The sequence below is a fragment of the Carcharhinus amblyrhynchos genome, chromosome 2, assembly GCF_965287045.1.
Source record: "Carcharhinus amblyrhynchos chromosome 2, sCarAmb.v2.hapA, whole genome shotgun sequence".
Lineage (NCBI taxonomy): Eukaryota > Metazoa > Chordata > Chondrichthyes > Carcharhiniformes > Carcharhinidae > Carcharhinus > Carcharhinus amblyrhynchos.
The window spans coordinates 59578087-59602142 of record NC_137325.1 but is presented as its reverse complement, the minus strand read 5'-3'; the positions used below and the strand labels follow the sequence as shown (position 1 = coordinate 59602142).

General features: G+C 41.2%; 1 protein-coding gene across 1 annotated transcript in view; it reads right to left on the bottom strand.

The window, feature by feature from the left end:
• The window catches only part of LOC145354841 (DNA topoisomerase 2-beta-like), a 155341-nt gene that overhangs the window by 23730 nt on the left and 107555 nt on the right, over positions 1–24056 (bottom strand). The window contains exons 26-31 of the mRNA XM_080206368.1: positions 22107–22262; positions 21941–22024; positions 17246–17446; positions 10679–10817; positions 7676–7834; positions 3473–3656 (exon numbers count right to left, since the gene is read on the bottom strand). Of these exons, the coding sequence (XP_080062494.1) occupies positions 3473–3656; positions 7676–7834; positions 10679–10817; positions 17246–17446; positions 21941–22024; positions 22107–22262 (923 nt within the window). The remainder of the gene's footprint in view (positions 1–3472; positions 3657–7675; positions 7835–10678; positions 10818–17245; positions 17447–21940; positions 22025–22106; positions 22263–24056) is intronic.

The following is a 24056-nucleotide window of genomic DNA, read 5'->3' as shown; positions in this document are numbered from 1 at the left end:
CCTGCGTCCATTACTCAGCGACTGATCCTTGGAAACTTATTTACCTGCTGAAGGGAAAAAGGAGTGTAAACATCCCTGCATATGGAGCAGAGGGCTTGCTGAGGCTGGGCAACGGGCAATGGTATGTGATTCATCTGATGGTCAGGGAGACATGGCCTGTTGATGGTTTTCAGCAGTCTGCTCAGGTTAATCATGCCTTTTGGAAATAACCATGAATTAGATCGTCAGGAGCCTCCCTAATGCACATCTCCAAGGCTCTGGCTTCTGGTGGAGGCAGTAGATGTTGCAGTCCTGCCTCCTCCTCCACATCAGAAGAGGTGCGAGTTTCCTGTCCATCCTTTAGACACATGGCCACAATGTCCTGCTGTGTTAAGTGGTGCACAGCAGAGAGACAACAATGATTCTGGAAACCCTGGTTCAGTCTTTTGCAGAGCACTATTTGTGTCCCCCCACACGCTAGGCAATGTGAATCTCCAACAAGAGATAATCTAACTATTCCCATTGACATTCAATAGCATTACCATCACCGAATCATCCACTATCAACAATGTTGAGGGTTACCATTAACCAGAAAGTTAAGTGGACTAGCCATATAAATACATGGGCAATTCAGGGGCTAGGAATCCTCAGCTCCTGCCTCCCCGAAGCCTGCCTACCATCTACAAGGCACATGTTAGGATTCTGATGGAATACCCTTGCCTGGATGAGTGGAGTTCCTACAACACTTAAAAAGCTAGATATCATCCAGGACAAAGCAGCAGGCTTGGTTGGCATCCCACCCACAAACATTCACTCCCTCCACCACCAACGCACAGTGGCAGCAGTGTGTACCATCGACAAGATGGACTGCAGGAACTCACCAAGGCTCCTTGGCCAGCATCTTCCAAACCAACCATCTAGGAGGTTAAGGACAGCAAATTCATAGGAACACCATCACTTGAAGGTTCACCTCCAAGCCACTCACATCCTGACTTGGAAATGTGTCACCATTCCTTCACTGTCACCGGATCAAAATCCTGGAACTCCCTCCCTAACAACACTGTGGGTGTACCATACTGTGGGGGACCATACATGATACTCACTGCTGGAGATCTCCATCAGCGAGGTAGTTAAGGTAGGTGAGCCTGGATGATTGCATCTGAGACTCACGAATAATACTAAAATGACGTAATGAAAATATACATCGGTCTTATGCCAGGACTACACCAGAATGGTCTGGTAACATGGCGAGAGCACAAACTCGGTTTTTCGCCTCTTGCCCGATCTTACCGCCTCACCGTGCTGATCAACTGCTACCTTCTAAAGTAACCCTTCTTTAAAAGTATATAATTTTGATCATATTGCCTCTGTTCATTTTTCGTGTCAAAACATGACTTCATATCTCTTTGCATTAAATTTCATTGAATCCCAGTGCAGGAGGCCGCCATTAGGCAAGAACTCTCCGACAAAGTGTCTTTCCCAGGCCCTCCTCCCCACCCTAACTCTGTAATCTTACACATTTTACCATGGCTAATCCTTCTAACCTACACATCTTGGGACACTAAGGGGCAATTTAGCATGGCCAATCCACCTAACCTGAACCATCTTTAGACTGAGAGGGGAAACCAGATTTTGAGGAAACTCATACAGATATGGAGAAAACGTGCAAATTCCACCCAGGCAGACACCCAAGTCCAGAATTGAACCCAGGTCCCTGGAACTGACGGTCAGTAGTGCTAACCATACCACTTTGCATCTGTCAATGCCCCACTCATTTAACTTTAGAACTACATCCTGTATATCCAAATCCAAACCCAGGTGTGAGCAAAAAAGCAGTGATCCTAATACTAACCATTATGTGGTACTTTGTCAAACACCTTTGAAAGTCTCTATACAAAAAATCATTGAGATTCGGTGCTGACTTGATGGGTCAAATTGTCTCCTTCTGCACAGTTGGGATTCTATAGGCCTACAGTGTACTAATCTTTCTCTAAATATAAGAGCTTGTGTTCTCACTCTTAGATTTACAATAGAAAATTAAGATTAAATGATACTCAAGTACCACCATTGCATGATAATCAAAAGAGCAAAATCAGACAAAATTTGAAGTAATTATTTTTGAATCATTCATACGCAAACAAGGGTCTAGCACCATGTCTTGGTGAGCTGAGATAGTTCCACTATTATTGATTTGCTGGAACATTACCTGCTTTACATTGACTTGTTAAATAATCACATCCCTAATTTAAAATTTTGGGAGCTTCTCAAAACAAAAAACAAATAATTAAAAAAAAGACTCTAATTAATGTTAGAGGGCTAAGTCAGCAGGCTGAGAACCAGATCATGGTCAATACAAGGTCACTAGAATCCCTCCTACAACATATGAATAACATTAAGAACTTTTGCCTTGAATTTGAAACATGGAGCAGCTGTGCTATGGTGAAAAACACCAGGTTAACCATCAGGTGAGCAGTGCTCCGAAAGCTTGTGCTACCAAATACACCTGTCAGACTTTAACCTGGTGTTGTGAGACTTCTTTCCGTGCTCACCTCAGTCCAACGCTGGCATCTTCACAGCATGGTGAAAGACAATGAGTGTAGGTGTAGTAGTTTCTGGTGACAAATACCCTAGTCTTTGAAGTTTAGGATTAAATTGACTGATGGACTGTAATTCCAAATGGTGTTGCCCAAATGGCACACAAGCTTCTTTTCAAATGGTATTTAAAATAAGAACTTTGAAAATTCCAAAGAACTTAAGATTTAAAAACTAACAACTATCAAAAATAAACAAGCTGATCAGTGGGCAGAGCAGCATTTATTGTCCATCTCTAACTATTCTTAAGGTGGTGGTGAGCTGCCTTCATAAATCACGATGTGGGTATACCAGCGTTGGACTGGCGTAAACACAGTAAAAAGTCTGACAACACCGGGTTTTAGTCCAACCGATTTATTTGATAATAGACACAAGCTTTCGGGGTTAGTCCCGAAAGCTTGTGAGTCTATTATCAAATAAATCGGTTGGACTAAAACCTGGTGTTGTCAGACTTTTTACTTCATAAATCACTGCAGTCTATGTGGTGTAGGTAGATTCTCAGCGCTGTTAGGAAGGGAGTTTTAGGATTTTGACTCAGTGACAGCGAAGGAACAACAATATAGTTCTAATTCAGGATGGCGTGTGGCCTGCAGAACTGTGTTTGCTGCCTGTGACAAAAGAAAAAGTCCTAACCATTCAATACAAATTTGCTTTAAAAGATTGTTCCCACTATGGATTGATAGCAGCATTTCAGAAATTCACATACACTAAAGAAAACACTTTCTATGCTGACAGAATTAAACATTCTTCATATCACCTGGCTTCGATAGATTTTCACTGCCTGACCTTCTCTCCCTATCCCACAATTGCCTGAGACGTAGCAGTGGTTGTTGCGCAGTAACATGAGAATTTCGCAGAAAGGACATTGACATGGTAGATAAAATAATTTCAGTTAACTCACTGCAATGATGATGACTTTGATTTGATAGTGAAGAAATCATCATCTTCATCCTTCCCACCACTGTCTGAAGGAACAAATTCAGCATCCCTTTCTTCCACACTTGGAGATTCAGATTTCATCTTCAAATCCTCATCATCATCTGCTTCCTCTTCCGAAAAATCAAATGTATACTTCGGCTTTTCAGCTAGGGTACAAAACAGTTACATTTATAAGCTTCTCTTACCTGTGCATTAGAAACTAACCATTTATATGAATGACACAATAACAAGAACTGAAAGAAAATCTATGAAAACAATTCCGGATTGAAAAATGTAAACTTGGAAAAGTTGAAAATTTAGTGGTTTCCCTCTCATGCAGCATTATTACTCAAGTTCCTTGTAACATTTTACTTAAGCAGCTTTAAAGTTAAGAAAATACTACAAGTGTTGAATATTTGAAATATAAACTGAAAGATAAGGAAATACTGAGCAGGTCAGGTAGCAGTTGTGGAGAGAGAAACTTAACATTTCAGGTTGTTGACCATGCATTAAAACTGGAATAAATTAGAGATATGACAGACAGAAGTGCAGCGCTTTTGGGAGGGCACAGTGAGTGGGGAAGAACAACACCATAGACCTGTGAAAATATGGAAGCATGAGATGATGACATTACAAAAGGGTTTATGGACAAGTTAGCGTTGCATCTCCAGTTATTGCTAAACTTGTATGACCTACATAGATTTTGGTTAGTCTCAAGGTCAGCTTAATACACCCGCTTTAGTAAGTGCTGTTGCAAGACACTCAACATCAAATTCAAGCTAATTGGAGTGCAAGTGGAAACACAAAATCAGCTTTCTCTAACAATGAAGTAGAGGATAGAAGATATCCTACTATTTGGTTTTGGTTTTTGTCAATTTATCACTGAGGCAAATTATATAAAATCTGGAATGAAAAGTTAGCGTGAACGGTGGTCTTTACAAAAAGCGAACTCTTGTAAAAACCAAGCTACTTCCTTCACAGAAGGAAATCTGATGTATTCACCCAGTCTAGCCTATTGTGACCTCATATCCATAGCAATGTGTTGACTCCTAAATGCCCTCTGAAATGGCCTGGCAAGTCACTTAGTTGTGCCAAACCACAGGCAGAACATCTTGGTTGACTTGGGTATTAGAGATGACAAAGACAAAAACAGTCTAGTTGAGCTAGTAAAGTCCTCACTAACATAAAAATTGTGTCAAAATCAGGACAGCTATTCCATAAACAAGTTAAGCACAGCCTGACACAATTAAAAGAATGGAGTGTGTCTAACTACATAGGTCTTTGAAAGATTGTCAGAAAAGTACAATTGAGCTAAATATACTCCTTTTGTGATGCATCATACTAACAGAATCATATCTTTCAGCCAATATACCAATCAACTCCATCATCAAGAGTGATTCTCCCAGTTTGCTGTGCTGTTTTACCAGTGCAGTGGGCCAGGAGACATAAGCGGGGGCCATGTATCAGGCTTCCTGCTGGGTGCCACGGCCTCCATGCATTTCTGGCATCGTCGGCTCTGCACCAGAAATTGGTGTGGAGCTGAACGAGTTATTCTAGTGCTCATTTAAACCCGAATAACAGGCCCGGGATTGAAATCTCTGGGCCCGCTAGCAAACATTCCCCCCCACCCCAACCAGAAGTGTTTCCCTCCAGTGGGATTTAGAACAGCTCCCCACTATTGGGGAGTTGGCGGCCCGGCCCTGCTGGAGTGAAGGTGGGTCTATGGAGCCCCCACCACCCCCAGGAGGTTAGGGGCAAGTGGGGTGTCTGATGAGCATTACCAGCTTGGCAGTGCCACCCTGGGCCCGACATTGCCCAAGGGTCAAAGTGGCAATGCCTAGGGGGCACCTTGTCACTGCCCACCGGGCATCGCCTATGGGGTGAGGCCTTAGGGGGTGGCAAAGAGACACCAGTGGGAGTGGAGGAGGTCCCACTGCCACTTTGCACTCAGCAGTGACAGAGGGAGGAAGGGAGGCCAGCGATCGGGCCTGGCCATTGGGTAGGGGAAGGATTGGCCCAGATGCGTTTGGGAGTCTAGTGATCAGGGGACGGGAAGGTCACACACAGCCAGTGATGCTGGGTTGCGGAGCTGGTCAGCAATCAGGAGGCCGATGGTGCAGGGTTACTGCGTATGTGCCAATCTCTGCGCTGACAGATTGGCACATGCATAGTGGCCCTGTGTTCTGCTGCCAGCCTCTCTAGTGGGAACAGGCCCTGCCTACAGATTCTCAGCGTGGTTCACATTCGGGCACTATGATCATTTTGAAAATCCCGCTGAGAAAACCAGCAGAATTTACTCCAATTTTTATGCTAATTTGATGCTTGGAATTTTGTTTGGGAGAATCCCACCCATCATCTTTGGTTTTGTCATATTCTGTCATGCCCAACAGGAGAGACCAGACCTCGAGAGGTGGCAGCACAGTGGTATATAGTCAAAGGGGAGTAAGACCCTGGAAGTTCTAAACTCCAGTCTTATCAAATCAAACATTGGCAAGAAAACCTCCTGTTTTGATCGTTACATATTGCACTCCCTCAGGTGAATGAGTCAGTGCCTGCCATTTTATATACCACTAGGAAGAAACACTGAGGATAGAAAAGACACAAAATGTAATACGTGTGAGGAGTCTTAAGTTCCATCAACAAACGGTGGCTGAGTAGCACCACTATTGACCAAGCTGACCAAATCTAGGAGGATAAAGAGCTAAGCTGGGTTTGTGACAGGCGGTGAGAGAAACCAACATGAGGGAAGAATTCTGCTTTTCCTCATTTTGACCAATCCGATGCATCTGTTGATGAATATATTGATAGGCATGACCATCATAAGTCCTTGTGGAGATTAAATACAGTTTCCACATTGAGAATACTCTCCATCAAGTCATGTTGCAACACCACTATATTAAATGGAGTAGATTCTGAACAGATCTAGCAGCTCAACAGTCTATCATGAGGTGCAGTGAGAATTATATTCAGCAACAATGTGAAATCGCATTGTCTGGCATATCTCACACTTGTCTTTTACACTCGCGTTGGGCTAGCAGCATCTTTGCTGACAATAAGGCAACAAGTACCAAGCTATTTGTAACAAAAAAAAATCTCATGGCCAGAAGCCATGTTTTCTACTACACTATCAGGTAGAGTATTATTTTCCTTTCATCACCACAAACTCCAGTATTGAGATTAACAGGCTATTTAGATAATTTAGTCCAGCAGTTCAACTTGGAAAAAACAGAAAATGCTCAGCAACTTATGGACAATTTTCCTATGCCACCACAATTGAAGCCTCTGAGTGAGTGATAAATGCCCACTTAAACACAGAATCCCATCATTGCTAGTATTCAAATAGAGTCAGAACATGGCACGCAAACCTGTATGGACTGCAAGTGGTCTCCTGGGGCTGGGGTGTCTCCTTTTTACAAAAGCCTGACTGAGAGATCTGGCATCAAGAAGGACGGCTGCTGAAAGCCACCCCTCACCACAACTCCCTCCTCCGTGACCACTACGACATGAAACTCCTCCTGCCAACATTTATTTCTGCTCTGGATTGCCCTGTGATTTTGGATCTCCAGTGCCTGTATTTGCCAATCGGCACTGCTGAACAAAAAAGCTACTGGCCTTTGATTGGCTGGTAGGACTTCTGCCCCCCAAGATCCTAAACCTATGGAAAACCTGATGACCCGTTAATTACCTGATTCACTTGTAACTTGATGGGCTTTCCCCAAAGGAGGAAACATGGATCTCTGGACGTGGATGGCTGAGATCTCTGACACCCCCATAAAATTTCCCCATGCTTTTTGGTTTCTATACAAAGAAGTAGCATCTTTTTACTTCATGATGGACTGCTGTCTATTTTCAGCATTTGTTTATTTCAAGCTCAGTTTTTCTTTTTACTTCTATGGCAAGTCCATACAAGGAATGGGAATGTATTTTGCACCCACTATCATCAAATGTGCCATTCAAAGTGTGAGTCAGTTGCTGAACGAAGCTACTTCTATAATCTCAACAAAATAAATTAACTTCAGCTTCTGAAGAACAAACCTCTACTCTCTGACTAACGCTTTGGATTGTAGGTCTGCTTCCATTTGGCACTGGAATTAGGCTGACAAGGTAAATTTTGCATTGGAACCATTTCATGCAATAGAGAGCCACACTAAGTCCTATATATTAGGAAGCTGATGTTATCACTTACCTGCAGCTCTACGAGGTGTGATTTCTCTTGGAATAAATGTTAAGTCAGGCTCTTCTAGGTCATCATCTGACTTGGATTCTGAATCAGACCAGGGATTCTTTTTCTTTCCTTTCTTGACATTGGATTTGGAACTCAGTGGTGTTTTTCTTGCTCTGGCACCTGTGAATCAAACACAGAAATTTATGACGAGGGATTTTGTAATCACATCCAACTATATATTTATGCACATTCTAGATATACATAATTTACCATGTTCATCTTACTGGCATTATTTTCATTGTTCTGAACCAGATTTATACAGTAACATAAGATGTATTTCCACAAACTTTTCAGACATCCTGTGTATTGCTTCAATGTTTTGTGATATCACAGAAATTCAAACAGTTGTACATTAAATCCATACCAACCCACAAATATTTTGGTAAAGTATAAACAGTGACTTGGTGAGAGAAGTATTCAAACTCAAGATTGTTTTTAAAGCACAATTTTATGAGGATGAAAAAATGTAGCAAAAATAGAGAAGTAAACATTCTACTAATTTTAATCCATTTCATTACTGCAGTCAACTTTATGTCCAATCTATAAATGCTTTGACATAACCTAGGAATTATTACAGTTAAAATAAAATAAATATTAAAATAAAACCAGAAAATGCTGGATACAAAGGCAGATCTATAGAGAGAAACAAAGTTAACATTTCAGGTTGATGACCTATCTTCAGAACTAGAAAGTTAAAGATAAAACAAGTTTTCAGCCAGTACAGAGGCCAGCATGGTGGGGAGGATAAGAAAGAACAAAAAGGGAAAGTCTGTGATCAAATGCAAGGCAAGAAAGAAATGACAAAAGGTATGAATGTGCAAAAGAAGAGTAGAATAGAGTCCTTACAAGAAGTGGGATCAAAGGAAACATAGTCAAAGTAATCATGAAAGTCAATAGGCTTGTATTGATCAATAATCCATCACCAGAAACTGAGAATCTAAAAGTCGACAAGGAAGGAAAGAATGGAAAATTGAAGTAAAGTCAGTGAATTTTCTATTCTGGGCAAGAGCAGGAACATCACCGATACAATTATTAATATACTTGGAAAGAAGAATTTAGTGAGGAGACCTGAGTAGGACTGAAAGAAGGAAAGTTCTGCACTTCACAAAGAAGGGCAGGCCTACGTAGGAGTCTTCTGGGTTCCCATAAATACACATTGAAACGTAGAAAAGTTACAGCACAAACAGGCCCTTCAGCCCACAATTTGCGCCGAACATGTCCCTACCTACTAGGCATACCTATAACCCCTCTCAGTTCCATGTACTTATCCAAAAGTCTCTTAAAAGTCCCTGTCGAATCCACTCCACCACCACTGCCAGCAGCCAATTCCATGCACCAGCCACCCTCTGAATGAAAAACTTACCCCTCACATCTCCTCTGTACTTACTCCCCAGCACCCTAAACCTGTGTCCTCTTGTGGCACTTTTTACTTTGAGCAACTGAGAGAATTCAAAGATGTTGTTCCTGAAGTGAGAACAATTTTAGCCAGGCAGAGTGGTTGCTGGTGAATGGGAACTGTTTCAGTCTCTATTTAAAGAAGCAGTGAGGGCCATCAGGCTGTACTAGTGGAATTGGAGGTTTAGAGGAATTCAACACTCATGAAAAGGAACATTATTAGGAACAGGAAATTGAAAAAAGTCAGAAGGCAGTATTAGAATTGCAAAAGTGTATGGGAAGAAACTGGTCAAAGGATTTTTTAACTGCAACTGAGGAATCCTGTCTATCATAATTGAGAGGACACTAACCATTCCATTTCCCACATATCTGCTTTCATTCCTTTCCCTCTCTCACAGAACCTGATCAATGTTTTCCCTTGTCCTCATCTCCACATTCAATGGATAATTCTCCACCATTTGCGTTACAATCAATGTAATGTTACTATCAAACCAATCTTCCTTTCAAAACTCTGAAGGGACAATCTTTCTGTGACAACCTGGTTCACTCTTGATGTCATCCCAATGCTATCCAATGTTAGACGATCTAACACCTTTTCTTTTTACCTCCTTCTTGCCCACTGTTCAGGACCCCAAAGTATTCCTTTTATCCAAAACAGTGGTTTATTTGAACTACCTTTCAACTTACTGTATTGTATTCACTGTTCACAATGTGATTCTCTCTATAATGCAGAGATTAGACATAGATTCAGTGATCGATTGCACATCCATTCTGTCCAAAAACATGATCTGATCTTGTGGTCATAAAATCCCTACAGCACAGAAGGAGGCCATTCAGCCCACTAGCTCTCTGAGCATCTTACCCAGGCACTCTGCTCCCGTACTATCCTCATAACCCCACTCATTGACCGTGGCTAATCCATCTAAGCTACACATCTTGGGACACAAAGGGCAATTTGCCGTGGCCAATCGACTTAACCGACACATCTTTGGTCGCTTTTAATTTTAATTTTCTAACCCAGTTTACTACAGCTTCCTACAGTGTTGCAGCGAAGCTCGAGAAAAAGCATTTCACCTTTCAATTAAGCACTTTTGCAGTCTCCAGCCTCAACATTGAGTTCAATAATTTCAGACCATAACCACTGGTCCCATTTTATTTTCCAGGCAATAGTTGCTGGTGATGATTCTGCTATTCCCATTCTTTGTTACTTGACATGTTCCATTCCAGTGCCCTTTTATCATACACCATCATCCAATTAGCTATTTATCTTTCCTGCCTTCCACCCTTTTTGTTCTTTCGCCTCTTCCCCCTTGTATTTGCCTCTATATTTACAGAACATTTGTTATTTAACTTTCTGCAGTTCTTATGAATGGTTATCAATTTGGAACGTAAACTTTCTCTCTACACAGATGCTTCCTGACCTGTTGACAAATTCAGATTTCCAGCTTTTTGTTTTTACATTTAAATGAATGTTGCATTTACTTGAATTGGTTAATGGGCTCTGTTTGGTTAATATAGTTGCAAGTCTACTGGATAAAGTGGTGAATATTCCAATTAGTATTTACACACCAGGTTCCTTTTTCTCTTTCTTCAGTCGTGGAGCTTTGACTTTGGGTTCACTTGTGCTCAATACTTCTTCTCCATTTCCTTCTCCTATGGCTGTCCCAATGTCTTCATCAAATTCCAGTTTTATTGCATCTGTATCACCCTGAAAATAATAATCAATGATTGTTCATTCTTGATAATGTCACAGATCACTAAATGGTGCAAAGATTAAAAAAACACAATGAAGTTTGTAGAAATGTAATAAAAGGAATATTGATTTCCTTTTTTCCTCAATATGGTTAGGGAAGAAATCCAGTATAGCCAGCAAGAGTGTTAATGGCAAAGTGTGCCTGAAAAATTTGACAGCAGTTTTGAAACAACTGTTTTTATTGATACAGGGAATGCTGTGGAGGAGTTGTGTAAGGATTTCCAAAGAACATTTGAAAAGGTGTTAATACAATCCAGGTGTAAAAAAGGAAATGTAGCAGTTGGAAGTTAAAAAGAAGTTCATGGACAGGAAACAAAGGGCGGAATTCTCCCATCCCTCCTATGGCAGGCTTGCTGACAGATGGCAGTGGAGAATCTAGTGGGGGCCAAAAAATATCATTTTGTAATTCTCCTGATTGGCACTTTACCAGGATGATCTTTCCACTAGCTGGTGGCATGAACACCATTTGCATTCATAAATGCTCATTAAAACAGCAATCAGCCAGCATCCCATCAGGCCTTTCAATCTTGCATCATGACAGCGTGAAATTACATCAGTCTGAAAGCTGATGACTATAGAGTGCCATGCCCAAGGTGGTCTTCATTTCGCAAGAGTTCAAGGTCAACCTTCTCGCCATTGTACTACATTACTCCTGATGTGCTGTTCACCATTCTGTGATTCCTACCATCATTATCATGCCAAGCTGGTCTTCATGGACAGCACCATGCTAGTAGACCCATGGATCTTCCTAAGATACTGTCTCAGGTCAGTACTGCACGAGGTTGGAGAGTACAGGGGTCTCTTTCCCCCTGCTGTCACACACTACTGTCAACCTGAACAGGGCTGTGCTGTAGGATTCATGCAGCCACTGAAACATAGATCTGAAGTTCAACTTCAGGATGGTTCGATCAATACAAGGGTGGCATATCAAAGGAGGACTGTACAAGGATGGGTGGGAGGCTCCCACCATCATCAGAGATAGGCAGCTCTGTGGGCCATGAAGGAGCCCTACCAAATTTCCCTTTCCCACTGAACCAATTAGGAGGCAACTACAGTTTACTTTGTGGTTTCCCCATGTGATGCACGCCTCCTAACATTGATAAAATGCCTACAGGGGTGGGAAGTGGTCCTTAACTGAGCACTTCATTTGCATAATTGCTCACCCAGTGGCTTAGTGCTGGGTGTTTGCATTGCCGGTACTATCCCATAGCCATGGGAAGATGTCAAGCTTCCCATGCCATCATTTTAGTAGCTACCCTCCTTCAGGGTTCTGGTAAGATGCAGCCCATGAAGTCGTGGGAAAAATAGGTGCACATTTGGGAGGTGACAACATGTTCAAGGACTTGAGGGAAAAAGAAAATTGAGCAGATGGGTGAAAGGTTTTTTTTTTGAAGAATGGAGTCATGATGGACTCTCCTTTAAAGGAGAGTTGCAAATATTTGAGGAGAAAGAACTGTTAATAACATCAGATAACAAGGAACTTGGGTGGTCAGCTCTATGGTTCCCATGAACAAGAGCTTGCAGAAGGCACAACAGGAGATGGCAAGCGACCCAGAAAAAAGATGCAAATGCAGGGCATGGGGGAAATGTTGGGATATGGAAAAGGAGGTAGATCTATTCCGATGGTCTCAACCTTAGTGACAAAAATTTCTATGAGATTCTCACGTTTGTTGGAGGTGATAATGGAGGAGTTAGGAGCGAAGCATTTAAGAGGGCAGTTTGTAGTGTTGAAAGCTGCAGTTATCTTTGCAATCCGGGATGATCCTGGAATGGGAGCACTTTTGGCAAAAGAAACCAGGATCCAATAATACATTGTGAAATCCAATCCAATCTTCAAAAAAAACACAGGGCTGGTGGGTAGATTCATAGTAAATGCCCATAGGGGCATCCAAAGAGGGAGAAATACATGGAAAAGGCAGAACCTGTGAATAGCTGATCCTCCAATCACAGATTCTTCTCTTCCACACTCATTGCCCCAGGTCTTCCAATGACAGGTTGTTCTCTCCCACTTTTACTGGTTCCCCCAGAAACAGAATCAATGATTGGAGGACTACCAAGGGCAAGGAAAGTGATCATATGATTGGAGGAGCAAGAGCAGTTATTTCGGTCCTGCTGCTGCCATCAAGAGGGAGCTATGTAATTGAGAATGGTTTGAAATCAGTCAGGGAACTATCTAGTAAATTTAACATTCCTGGAGAACAAATCATTGGCTGATGTTGTGGATTGTATCTGTGCTGTTGCTCTTTTGACTCCAACAAAGAGAGCAGCTATAATCCATTGTTTAATTCATCAGTGCCATGGTGCTGGTCCTCCATAAACAAGAAACTCAAATGATCAAAACAGTGGTAACAGCAGCATTGAAGGCAATTCCTGTGATTGAGAAAGGTACAAAATGGCTTCTTCCATTAATATACTCATGGGGATTAATAATCCTATCAGACAGGAGATTTCTATGGGTATTTGAATATGATTAAGAAAAGTCAGCATTGCTTTGGCAAAGGCAGATCATGTTTTACGAGCCTGAATTTTTGCAGGTGTGACTGAACACATTGATGAAGGAAGAGCAGTAGATGTAGTATATATGGACTTCAGCAAAGCATTTGATAAGCTGCCCCATGCAAGGCTTATTGAGAAAGTGAGGGGGCATGGGATCCAAGGGGACATTGCTTTGTGGATCCAGAACTGGCTTGCCCACAGCAGGCAAAGAGTGGTTATAGATGGGTTATATTCTGCATAGAGGTCAGTCACCAGTGGAGTGCGCCAAGGATCTGTTCTGGGACTCTTACTCTTTGCGATTTTTACAAATGACCTGGATGAAGAAGTGGAGGGATGGATTGGTGAGTTTGCTGATGACACAAAGATTGGAGGTGTTGTGAATAGTGTGGAGGGATATCAGAAGTTGCAGCGAGACATTGATAGGATGCAAGACTGGGCGGAGAAGTGGCAGATGGAGTTCAACCCAGATAAGTGTGAAGCGGTTCATTTTGGCAGATCAAACAGGATGGCAGAATATAATATTAATGCTAAGACTCTTGGCAGTGTGGAAGATCAGAAGGATCTTGGGGTCTGAGTTCATAGGACGCTCAAAGCAGCTGCGCAGGTTGAAGCTGTGGTTAAGAAGGCATATGGTGTACTGACCTTCATCAATTGAAGAACTGAGTTTTGGAGTTGAGAGATAACGTTGCAGCTATATAGGACCCTGGTCAGACCTCACTTGGAGTACTGTGCTTAGTTCTGGTTGTCTCATTACAGGAAGGATGTGGAAGCCATAGAAAGGGTGCAGAGGAGATTTACAAGAATGTTGCCTGGATTGGAGAGCATGCCTTATGAGGATAAGTTGAGGGAGCTCAGTGTTTTCTCCCTGAAGAGACGAAGGATGAGGGGTGACCTGATAGAGGTGTATAAGATGTTGAGAGGTACTGATCAAGTGGATAGTCAGACGTTTTTTCCCAGGGTTGAAATGGTTGCCACAAGAGGGCACAGGTTTAAGGTGCTGGGGAGTAGGTACAGAGGAGATGTCAGGGATAAGTTTTTCACTCAGAGTGGCAGGTACATGGAATGGGCTGCCGGCAACGGTGGTGGAGGCGGATTCAATAGGGTCTTTTAAGATAGTACATTTACATAAGTACATGGAACTTAGTAAGATAGACGGTTATAAGTAAACCTAGTAATCTCTAAGATGGGGACATGTTCGGCACAACTTTGTGGGCCAAAGGGCCTGTATTTTGCTGTAGTTTTTCTATGTTTCTATTTCCAGTTTTAAGTCTGTGTGAAGTCATTCAAATTATTTGGTAACCATTGCTAATTTTGCTATTCACTGCCTCTGTTTTTTCCTTTGTGTGTGTGTGTGTTTTTGCCTGTTGTTTTCTTGTGTCAATTTAAATCTTGTGGTATCTCGGAAATTAACGCTTTCCTTTTCTGTTGTGCCTTTAAGAGACAATGATTATTGAGGATTTTGATTAATTCTTCTAATTCTGCTTCTGTGTTAGAATACCCCTTATGTCATCCAAGTATCTGCATCAACACGTAGAACCCTGGGGCACTTCTTAAAAATATTTCCTTCCTGCTCCTCCATATATATGCTTGCATGGGCTGGGGCAGATTTCTTATTAATAGCTGTATCCTTGTTAAACTTACGTTTAGTAACCAGTTAATAGCTTCACATGGTCCGTCAGACTGGGGAAATTTAATAGAAGATATTTCGGATAGCAGCATATCTCTGGATTGTTTATATATTCATGTAGAGAGTTTCAATGTCTACTGTAAAAAGTATGGCACTGGAAAATATGGTTAGTGAGTTAACCACCTTTTTAAAGTGTCATCCGGCTGTAATGTAACTAAGGTGTTTCTGTGCTAAGGGGTTCCAATCTATCTCATCAAAGCACAAACAATCATGCGAGGAAGCTTGGAAAAATAAATCTCTGAGATAATAAGTACATGTGAATTAAACCATTTGTTATTTATTATTTGGTGATTAGCTTAGTACTACAGAATTTATGTAGTCCTCATGTTGAACATCTGGATCTTTCGAAGTCCGTGTCTGGTTTTTGTTAGCCCTCACTTTGTACAGAAGTAATAGGTGAAAGAAATTTGAAGCGGTTAACCAAACCCTAAGAATTTGGGAGTTTGCTAATTGCGTTTTTTTTAAAAGGGGTTGCAGATGTGAAACTCATTCTCAATAAGTAATCTTGTGCCAAGTATAATGTACATACACAGGCTGGGATTTTGCACTCGCATTCGCTGTGGATACAAATGCCAATATGGGTGAAAAATCCCTTTGGAATCAGAAAAAAAATTATCTTGTTGGTGAGATCTCTTTCAGATTTGGCAAGGGGACAGTGCCAGAGGAGCAATGTAGGGGACCTCCAATGGCAGGTAGGCTGTTCCCTTATCCATGGGTGGGGGCTTGCCCATGTATTAGGGGAGAAAGCACAGACAAAGAAGGTAAAAGAATCCAAAAAGAGAGGGGTGCTGAGTGGAAAGCAATACAAGAAGTAATCAGGGATGGCATTATCTATATTTATACAATGAAAGTAACAAAGTCACATAAGATGGCAAGGTCAAAGAAATGGACATGAATGTGGGGAATTTACAAGTAAGGGGAGATTGAAGGAAAGCAGTGTACTTAGGGAAGAGGCAACAGTGATGAAACATGACTATATTTATGAAATATAATAATATATAAATATGAAAAGTTGCACTGTGCAGAAGCTGAGGGAAGAATGCAGTGAAGGTATCTCGGGTCAGAGGTTACTTGAGTGGGCAATCGAGAATGAGGATTTTATCTGAGAGGAGTGGAACAAATTTGGATGCTTGATGGAAGACAAAGTACCAGAGGAGTAAAGTGTGATTTGGTCCTAAAAGCCATACTGACACTGCAATGGTCTTATTGCAGATTATCTTGAAAGATTTAGCTAGGCAGAAGATTTCATTTAGAGGGAAGGCAGAATTCAACCTAGTGTCAGGATCAGGATCTAACTCAGAGAAAGAAGACAAAAATAAGCCTTAGTGTTTTGTGGGAAGCTTGCAGCACCCAATGATATTAATTGTTAATGTGATATAGCTGATGGCCTTGCACCCCTGCTTCAGTTTGGAATTTCTAGATCAAATCATAATGAAGAATATGTTACAGAAAGGGCATTAAAACTGTTGAAAATGAACAGTGAGGAAATCTGATATTTCCATTTTTGATTTGAGTTATTATTGTCACATGTATTAGTATGCATGAAAAGTATTGTTTCTTGCACACTATACAGGCAAAGCATACTGTACATAGAGAAGAAACAGAGAGAGTGGAGAATGTAGTATTACAGTCATAGCTACAGCGTAGAGAAAGATCAACTTAATGCCAGGTAGGTCCATTCAAAAGTCTAAAAAAAGGGATGATCTATTAATGAAGACTTCAAATTAAAAAAAAATCAGATAGGTATTTTCTGGTAGTGGAGTCTATGAGTTATAAATTTAAAGTAAGGAGAGGGATTAGAGCAAATTTATTTGCTGATTGGAATTCTTTAGCACTGGGAATGGAGGAGGCAGGAGCCATTGTTATTTTTGAATTTGATAAATATTTTCAGCAGAGGAGATACAGGGTTATGGGATAAGGCAGGATAGTGGAATTTGTTTTGAATAATCTCTATTAAAAATGAGGAAAATATCTATTCATAGAAAATGAGGGAGTATTTAAGCGAATAGATAGCTGAATTATCCAGTCCATTTTGCTTTTGTTTCATTGAACACAAACTCAGTGCACATCTTAAATCTATATGGTAACTGTATTGTTTTAACAATCAAACCACTTAATCAACTGCAGAGATAAATCAAGAACAAAAAAATTCCAACGTACTCCAAACAGTTTGAAACATTTGGATTATAATTTAACTTGCCTTTCCTTTCTTCTTGATCATCTTTCTTGTGGCATCTGCCTTCGTAGCAAGGCTAATGATTGGTTCAATTCTCCTACCATGGACTGAGGGCAAAGTCTCTTCAAGCTGCATCTTTTTTATTTTCGGTTTACCAACTTTGCCTTTAACTGCCTTACCAAGAGATCCTGCAAGAACATCCTCTCTCTCTTGAGCTTCCACACGCTGCATTAAAATTGAGAAATAAATTATTTTGAATAAGTGACAATTCATATTAAATGAAATTAATCTACATCTGAAGCTAAAAAATCCATTCAGAATTCAGCTGATTATTTTAGTTGCAAATCAACTATATTCAAACCTCATTAGATTTTAATTTGCCTGTTAAAACTATTGTTTCCCTTTATCTGAGCTAAGGCTTCATTAAAGTTCACCTATACAAGTACATAGTTGTGGTTAAATGCATCAATTCCCATTCAAGGCAATTCTACAAAATAACATTTCCTTCACAAGAACTGTCAGCTTGGAAAGCAGCTTATCATTATAAAATATAGACACAGCGCTTTATTGTCAATGTGGAGATGCTGGCATTGGGCTGGGGTAAGCACAGTAAGAAGTCTCACAACACCAGGTTAAAGTCCAACAGTTTATTTGGTAGCAAAATCCACTAGCTTTCGGAGCGCTGCCTCTTCCTCAGGTGAGTGGGAATTCTATTCACGAACAGGGCATATAAAGACACAAACTCAATTTACAAAATAGTGATTGGAATGTGAATCTTTACAGGTACTCAAGTCTTAAAAGGTACAGGCAATGTGAGTGGAGAGAGCATTAAGCACAAAGTAAAGAGATGTGTATTGTCTCCAGACAGGACAGTTGGTGAGATTTTGCAAGGCCAGGCAAGTCTGCTCAGCGACTCTGCGCTGTTGTGTGCCGCTCGACAATCATGAGGCAAGACTGTTCTCTTCCTGTTGGGGAACACTTCAGCGGTCACAGGCATTCGGCCTCTGATCTTCGGATAAGCATTCTACAAAGCAGCCTTCACAACACACGACAGCACAGAAACTGATAGCCAAGTTCTGCACACGAGGAAGGCCTCAATTGGGATCTTGGGTTCATATCACACTATCTGTAATCACCATAACAACATGCCTGGGCTTGCAAAATCTCACTAATTGTCCTGGCTGGAGACAATACACATCTCTTTAACCTGAGCTTAACACACTCTCCACTTACATTATCTGCACCTTTAAGACTTGATTACCTGTAAAGACTCACATTCCCGCCATTATTCTGTAAACTGAGTCTGTGTCTTTATATGCCCTGTTTGTGAATAGAACTCCCACTCACCTGACGAAGGGGCAACGCTCCAAAAGCTAGTGCATTTTGCTACCAAATAAACCTGTTGGACTTCAACCTGGTGTTGTGAGACTTCTTTCTACAGTTTATATGCACAGGTTTATTGATGCAAGTACAATATGAAATTAAATGTATCCAATGAAAAAAATTACATTTTCCAGGAACCATCTTTCTGGAGATTGACTGCAAATTTATTTTGTTGCAGTTGTGCACTCCACCCTCATTTCCATGCCCATTGTAAGGTTCCCTCTTTCTTTTAAGGAGCACAACATTGTGTCTGCTGCAAGCAATGTCATGAGGAACATGCTATTTTTAAAAAATCTGACATTATTTGGAAAATCTGAAAGTGATTAGTTTTACCATTTGACTTCAAGAGTTTGAAGTTGATAAGTAGCAAAATGTAGTTATTTGCCACTACATGCTTATTAAAGCCACATTTACAAATTCACAGCAAAGCTCAATTCTACAGTTTTGCTTTATTTGTTACATTCTTGCCATTCAAATGCCTTTTATCCAGATTCTTTAATAGAATCCATCATTTTAAATTTAAAGGAATGACAAGGTAATATGGTAAATATCACTTCTTTATTGCTGTAAAAAAGGCATATATTGTCAAAGCTTTCCATCTGACACTCGGGCCAGTTTGCAAAAGGCAAAATTATAAAAGGAATAACAATTTACATTGCATAAAAAGAAAGTGCTGATTGGTTGGCAAGTGGATTCTGATTGATAGAGGCATTGCCTTGGAAAATGCACCAGCTGACTGAATAACTGACAGTTAACTACAATGCTTTATTTAAATTCAGTCAGACTGACTCTCATTGGTCATGATATTGCTCTGGAGAATGAACCAGAGAATCACTGTTACCAGTTTTGTTTAGTTGGGAAAGCACACAATGTGTACATGCTCCTTCTGTCTGCAAAGATCAGGGCCCTATGTATTAGTATATGTAGCTTCAAGTCATACTGCACATTCAACTGATTATCTTACACTGGTTATCAGTGTAATTCTCAGCGTACACAGGGTTGTTCAGCAAATGTTGTCCAACCATTGAATTACATCTAATGTTGGACACTGTGGGCGAAAGTTCCATGGAAGGAGTAATGACGATGAGTGTTTTCCATTGCAGTGGTTGGCGGGGTAGAACACAATTTCTTCTGAGCCTGACCTTGTGAATTATGCACCTGGACATCTAGCATGATATTCAGTGGTGGGATGGGCATGATGGCACGGCCATGATGGCACATGTTCCACCATCATATCTAGGTGCCATATTTAAAAGGTTGAAAAAGAGGACAGACCTCCTGAGGAAAAAGTTGAAGCTCCAGGAAGACTCTCAAAGCTGGAAGATGGACCTTCTCAATGACACGGAAGCTGGAAGAATTACTTGAAAGATGCTCTCACCACCCACCACTGTGGTGTCCTGGAATCCAGGGTTGCCAGTAGCCACCATCCCAAACTTCAGAGGCAGCACCAGGCATTATTCAAGGGAGTTCCAACTTCTGCACGACACGTTGTTTCAGACGTATTCTGGACTGGCCTATTTTCCTGCTGGTGTCCTGGGAAAGGTTCTGGTTGGGCCTTCATTTGCTTTCCACTAGCAGACAATAATCAGATTCATGTCAGCCTCCAGCGGGTCTCCCCATCTGCCATGACGGGTACCATGAGAAATTCAATCAGTGTAAAACTATTTTTGAGTCTTGCTAAATACTATCTGCCTGCCACCCCCACCCGCCATTGAACCCACCGATGGAAGCATGGGAAAATTCCACACAATGTTTTGAGTTTTCCAAGCACAGGCTCATTGTTTATGGTCAGTACGTTCCCTGTCGTGAACAGCTGAAGAGACATACTGTTGGATACAATCCACCAGTCTTTGGGATGTACGGCCAACACACCTAGCATCACATCAGCAGCGATATTCACATAATACACCACTCATTGGCCTTTAACTTGACGACAGGATCCTGTTCGTGGTGAACATCACTTTGCATTGCTACTGCACAGTAGCAGCATGAAACAGCCAGCTTTACCCACCCATCAATTTTGGAGATATCTTACTCTTCCAGGGTACTCTATATGAGGTAAACTAGGTACTTTTCAAAACCAAAATGGCCTAAAGCCCATTCCTGAGTTTGCATACTATACAGTGAGCAATGATCTGATCAGGGTAGTTGTAACCTCTCTGTGTTCATCATTGTTAAATATTTAAAAGATTCGCAGGTTGCTTTAAGAGCTGGTCACGTGATTTGATGGTGATGTAATTAAGATGTTTACAGAGGCTGCTATTTTACTTAGTTTGCATTCTGCAGTGCAGAGAATATCTCTGAATCTCTTAATTTGAACCAATGGGCACGATCTTACAGGCTGTTCATGCCACGCTCCCATTGCAGCGTGGTCAAGGAATGTGGCACCCAGCTAACTCTCCATTCATTGCAGCAGGATGGGAAAATCTCACCAGTGTGAAGGCCATAGAATGCCTGCTTGTGTGTGAAAACCACGTTCATTTCTTTGTTCAGGTCCACAACCCCTAACATAGTTAGGTTACTACAAGCATCAAGCTTGCACAGTAAACACACGCCACTACTCAGCACTCTCTTCTTAGCAGTATAGATTGTTGTTTCCTATATAATTTGGTAGTTTTGTAAATCGTCTTGATGAGCTTAAGAAGAAAAGTTTCAACAACATGGGCTTCAATAACTCACCAATTAAGCCCCCCCCCCACCCCACCACATCCCAAGCCAACAAGCCAGGCTGGCAGGGTTGGGGAGGGTGAGAGTTGGACATTTCAGCCTCTTGGTCAGGAAGTAAGGAGGGAGGGGTATTGAGGGGGAGGGGGGGTAGCAGGGATGCAGTGCAGCATTTCCTTCTATGGGGGAATGAAAGTCCTGCCACCTGCCAATCAATACTTAATTGGGCATGAAATGGCAACTGCTGTGCTTTAGGCACCGGCTCTCAGGATAGTGAGCAATGGTTCTTAAAATTCTACTCCATGGGCAGGATTCTCTGATTACATCCATAACTGCCCTGCTGCTAGCAAGAATGGAGAATTTGGCACTCAGCAGCATCGGAGGATTTATGACGTGGATGAGGACAGGGGTTTCGATGCATGTCTTGTTTCAGCAACACGGAAATTCTGGGCCACCAAACGACATTTCTTCTGATCAGTGTCAAGACGTAATTTTTGGAATTTGAGCACATTTTCAATTGCTACAACATACAAAATGCCTGTGCATTTTTAATTAACATTAAATACAGTGACAAATAATGTTATCACATGTAAATGAAAAAAAAGCTGGATAATCTTAACTTTCTGTAAAATAAGGAGCTTAGATTGGTAGGCATGCTTTCATTAAACTTACATCAAGCTCTTCAATAAAGGCAGCAAGGTCATCTTTCCAGAGATCAGAAGCACTCTTTCTCTTCAGATCATCAAGCTCCTTTCCCTACAACATATAAAAGATAGCTTGGCAAAATCTTCAGAGACACAGGACTGTAAGTATTAAATTAATGAAGTCTGTGCATTACTTTTGAATCTCTCTGCTTTAGTAGTTCATCTACTTTCTCCTTTGTAAGAGACCAAAGAGGCATGTTCAAGATATAATTGAAGTCTGGCCCAGATCCAGCACCCGAAACACTTGAAGTGCTGTCATCTACTTCCAACAAATCTTCTTCTGTTGTTGTCTGCAAATGAAAAGACAGAAGTATTAGGGAAGAGTACCCAGATTTATTTTTTTAAAAATAGAATTTGATACGTGATCATGGATTCAAAACACTAATCAATGTCTGAACCAAGCTTAGGAATTCAAAATTCATGTTCAATGCAACACCATACCATGCCAGATAATCAAGGTCAATCAAAAAAAAAACATGTTCCAGTCAAAATCCTTATGAAAGACGATCCTGTGCTGACCCCCACAGCCAGTCATTGGACAGGATGGCACTGGACCAGAACATTGCTGTACTGAGACATCTAATAGTGTCTATTTTTACCTAGACTTGCCCCTGCATCCTTCAGCTGAAAAGTGTTTTGCCCATCACGTTGCTGCAAGTATGAGCTGATAGGGTAGCAAAAAGAACATGACATCTAGGACCTAAGTGAACAGGATAACTGGCAGGACATGTCGCAAAGGTAAAGCACCTCTGTCTTCTTTTAGCTCTTTTAGAAGTTTCTCTAATAAAGTCACTCGTCACTGGAAGTTTTTTGAAAAAAGGCTCCTGTCAGAATATTAACCCTGGCTTAACTCTACACAAATTTTGCAAACTTTATCAATTATTTGTAAAGTTTGAGGGAGAAACACAGACTGTGATTTAATTAATTGTGTGTACAAAAGCCAGTTACTCAGACCTATTAACCCTTTTTAGAAATATATAGGGAGCCACAGTTGTTCAAAGCAGACAATATTTTGAAATTTCCCATGTATAGAATTCAGGCTCGCACAGTTCTTGCAATAATAAGAAATATAAAAGGGACATTGCATAAAAAAGTTACCAATAAAATACATTTTCTATTTTATTTTCACAAGGGTAAATAGAAATACTTACATTGCAGATATAAATGTGAGGTATTTGTGTTCTTTTCTTTCTGATAAATACATTCATTTAAAGTCCAAAACAAAATCTGATGTTGCAATTCTCTATTTCTTGTTGAAGACTTAAGAAAAATCCTGTGGAGGTCAATTCTAACAGCTAAAATAGCTACCAGAAAAAAAGCTGTTTATTATATTTTCCCACGATCAAACTTTACCTCAATATTAAGGTTACTGAGTTTGCTTGGAATTCGTCTACAAGTGATCTAAAATATAATGGCAGAGAAACCTGAAACCGGTACTTGATGAGCAAACTGCTCACGGTACAGTGGTGCAGACACAGGACAAAGAGGAAGAAGTAAAGAGGAATGTAGTGGTAATTGGAGATAGTGTGGTTAGGGGTATAGACACTGTCTTTTGTCACAATGATAAAGAACACAGAAGGAAGGGTGTGTTGTCTGTCTGGTTCTCGGGTCCAGGATGTCTCATCTGGGCTGCAGAGGAAGCTGGAGTGGGAGGGTGAGAATCCGGTCGTTGTGGTACATGTGGGTGCCAACGACGTAGGCAAAATGGGAACTAAGGACCTGCAGAGGGAGTATGAAAAGCTGGGAATCAAATTAAAAAGCAGAACGGACAAGGTGGTTATCTCTGGATTACTACCTGAACCGTGTGCAGATGGGCGTAGCGTAAATAGGATTAAAGAGATGAATGGGTGGCTCAGGGATTGGTGTGGGAGGAATGGGTTTGAATTTATGGGGCATTGGCATTGGTATTGGGGCAGGTGGGACCTGTTCAGATGGGATGGTCTTGCTCTGAACCGTGCTGGGACCAGAGTCCTGGCAAATCAGCAGCAGCAGCAGGAGGATGAGGATGAGGATGAGGATGAGGATGAGGATGAGGATGAGGATGAGGATGAGGATGAGGAGGATAAGGATGAGGATGAGGATGA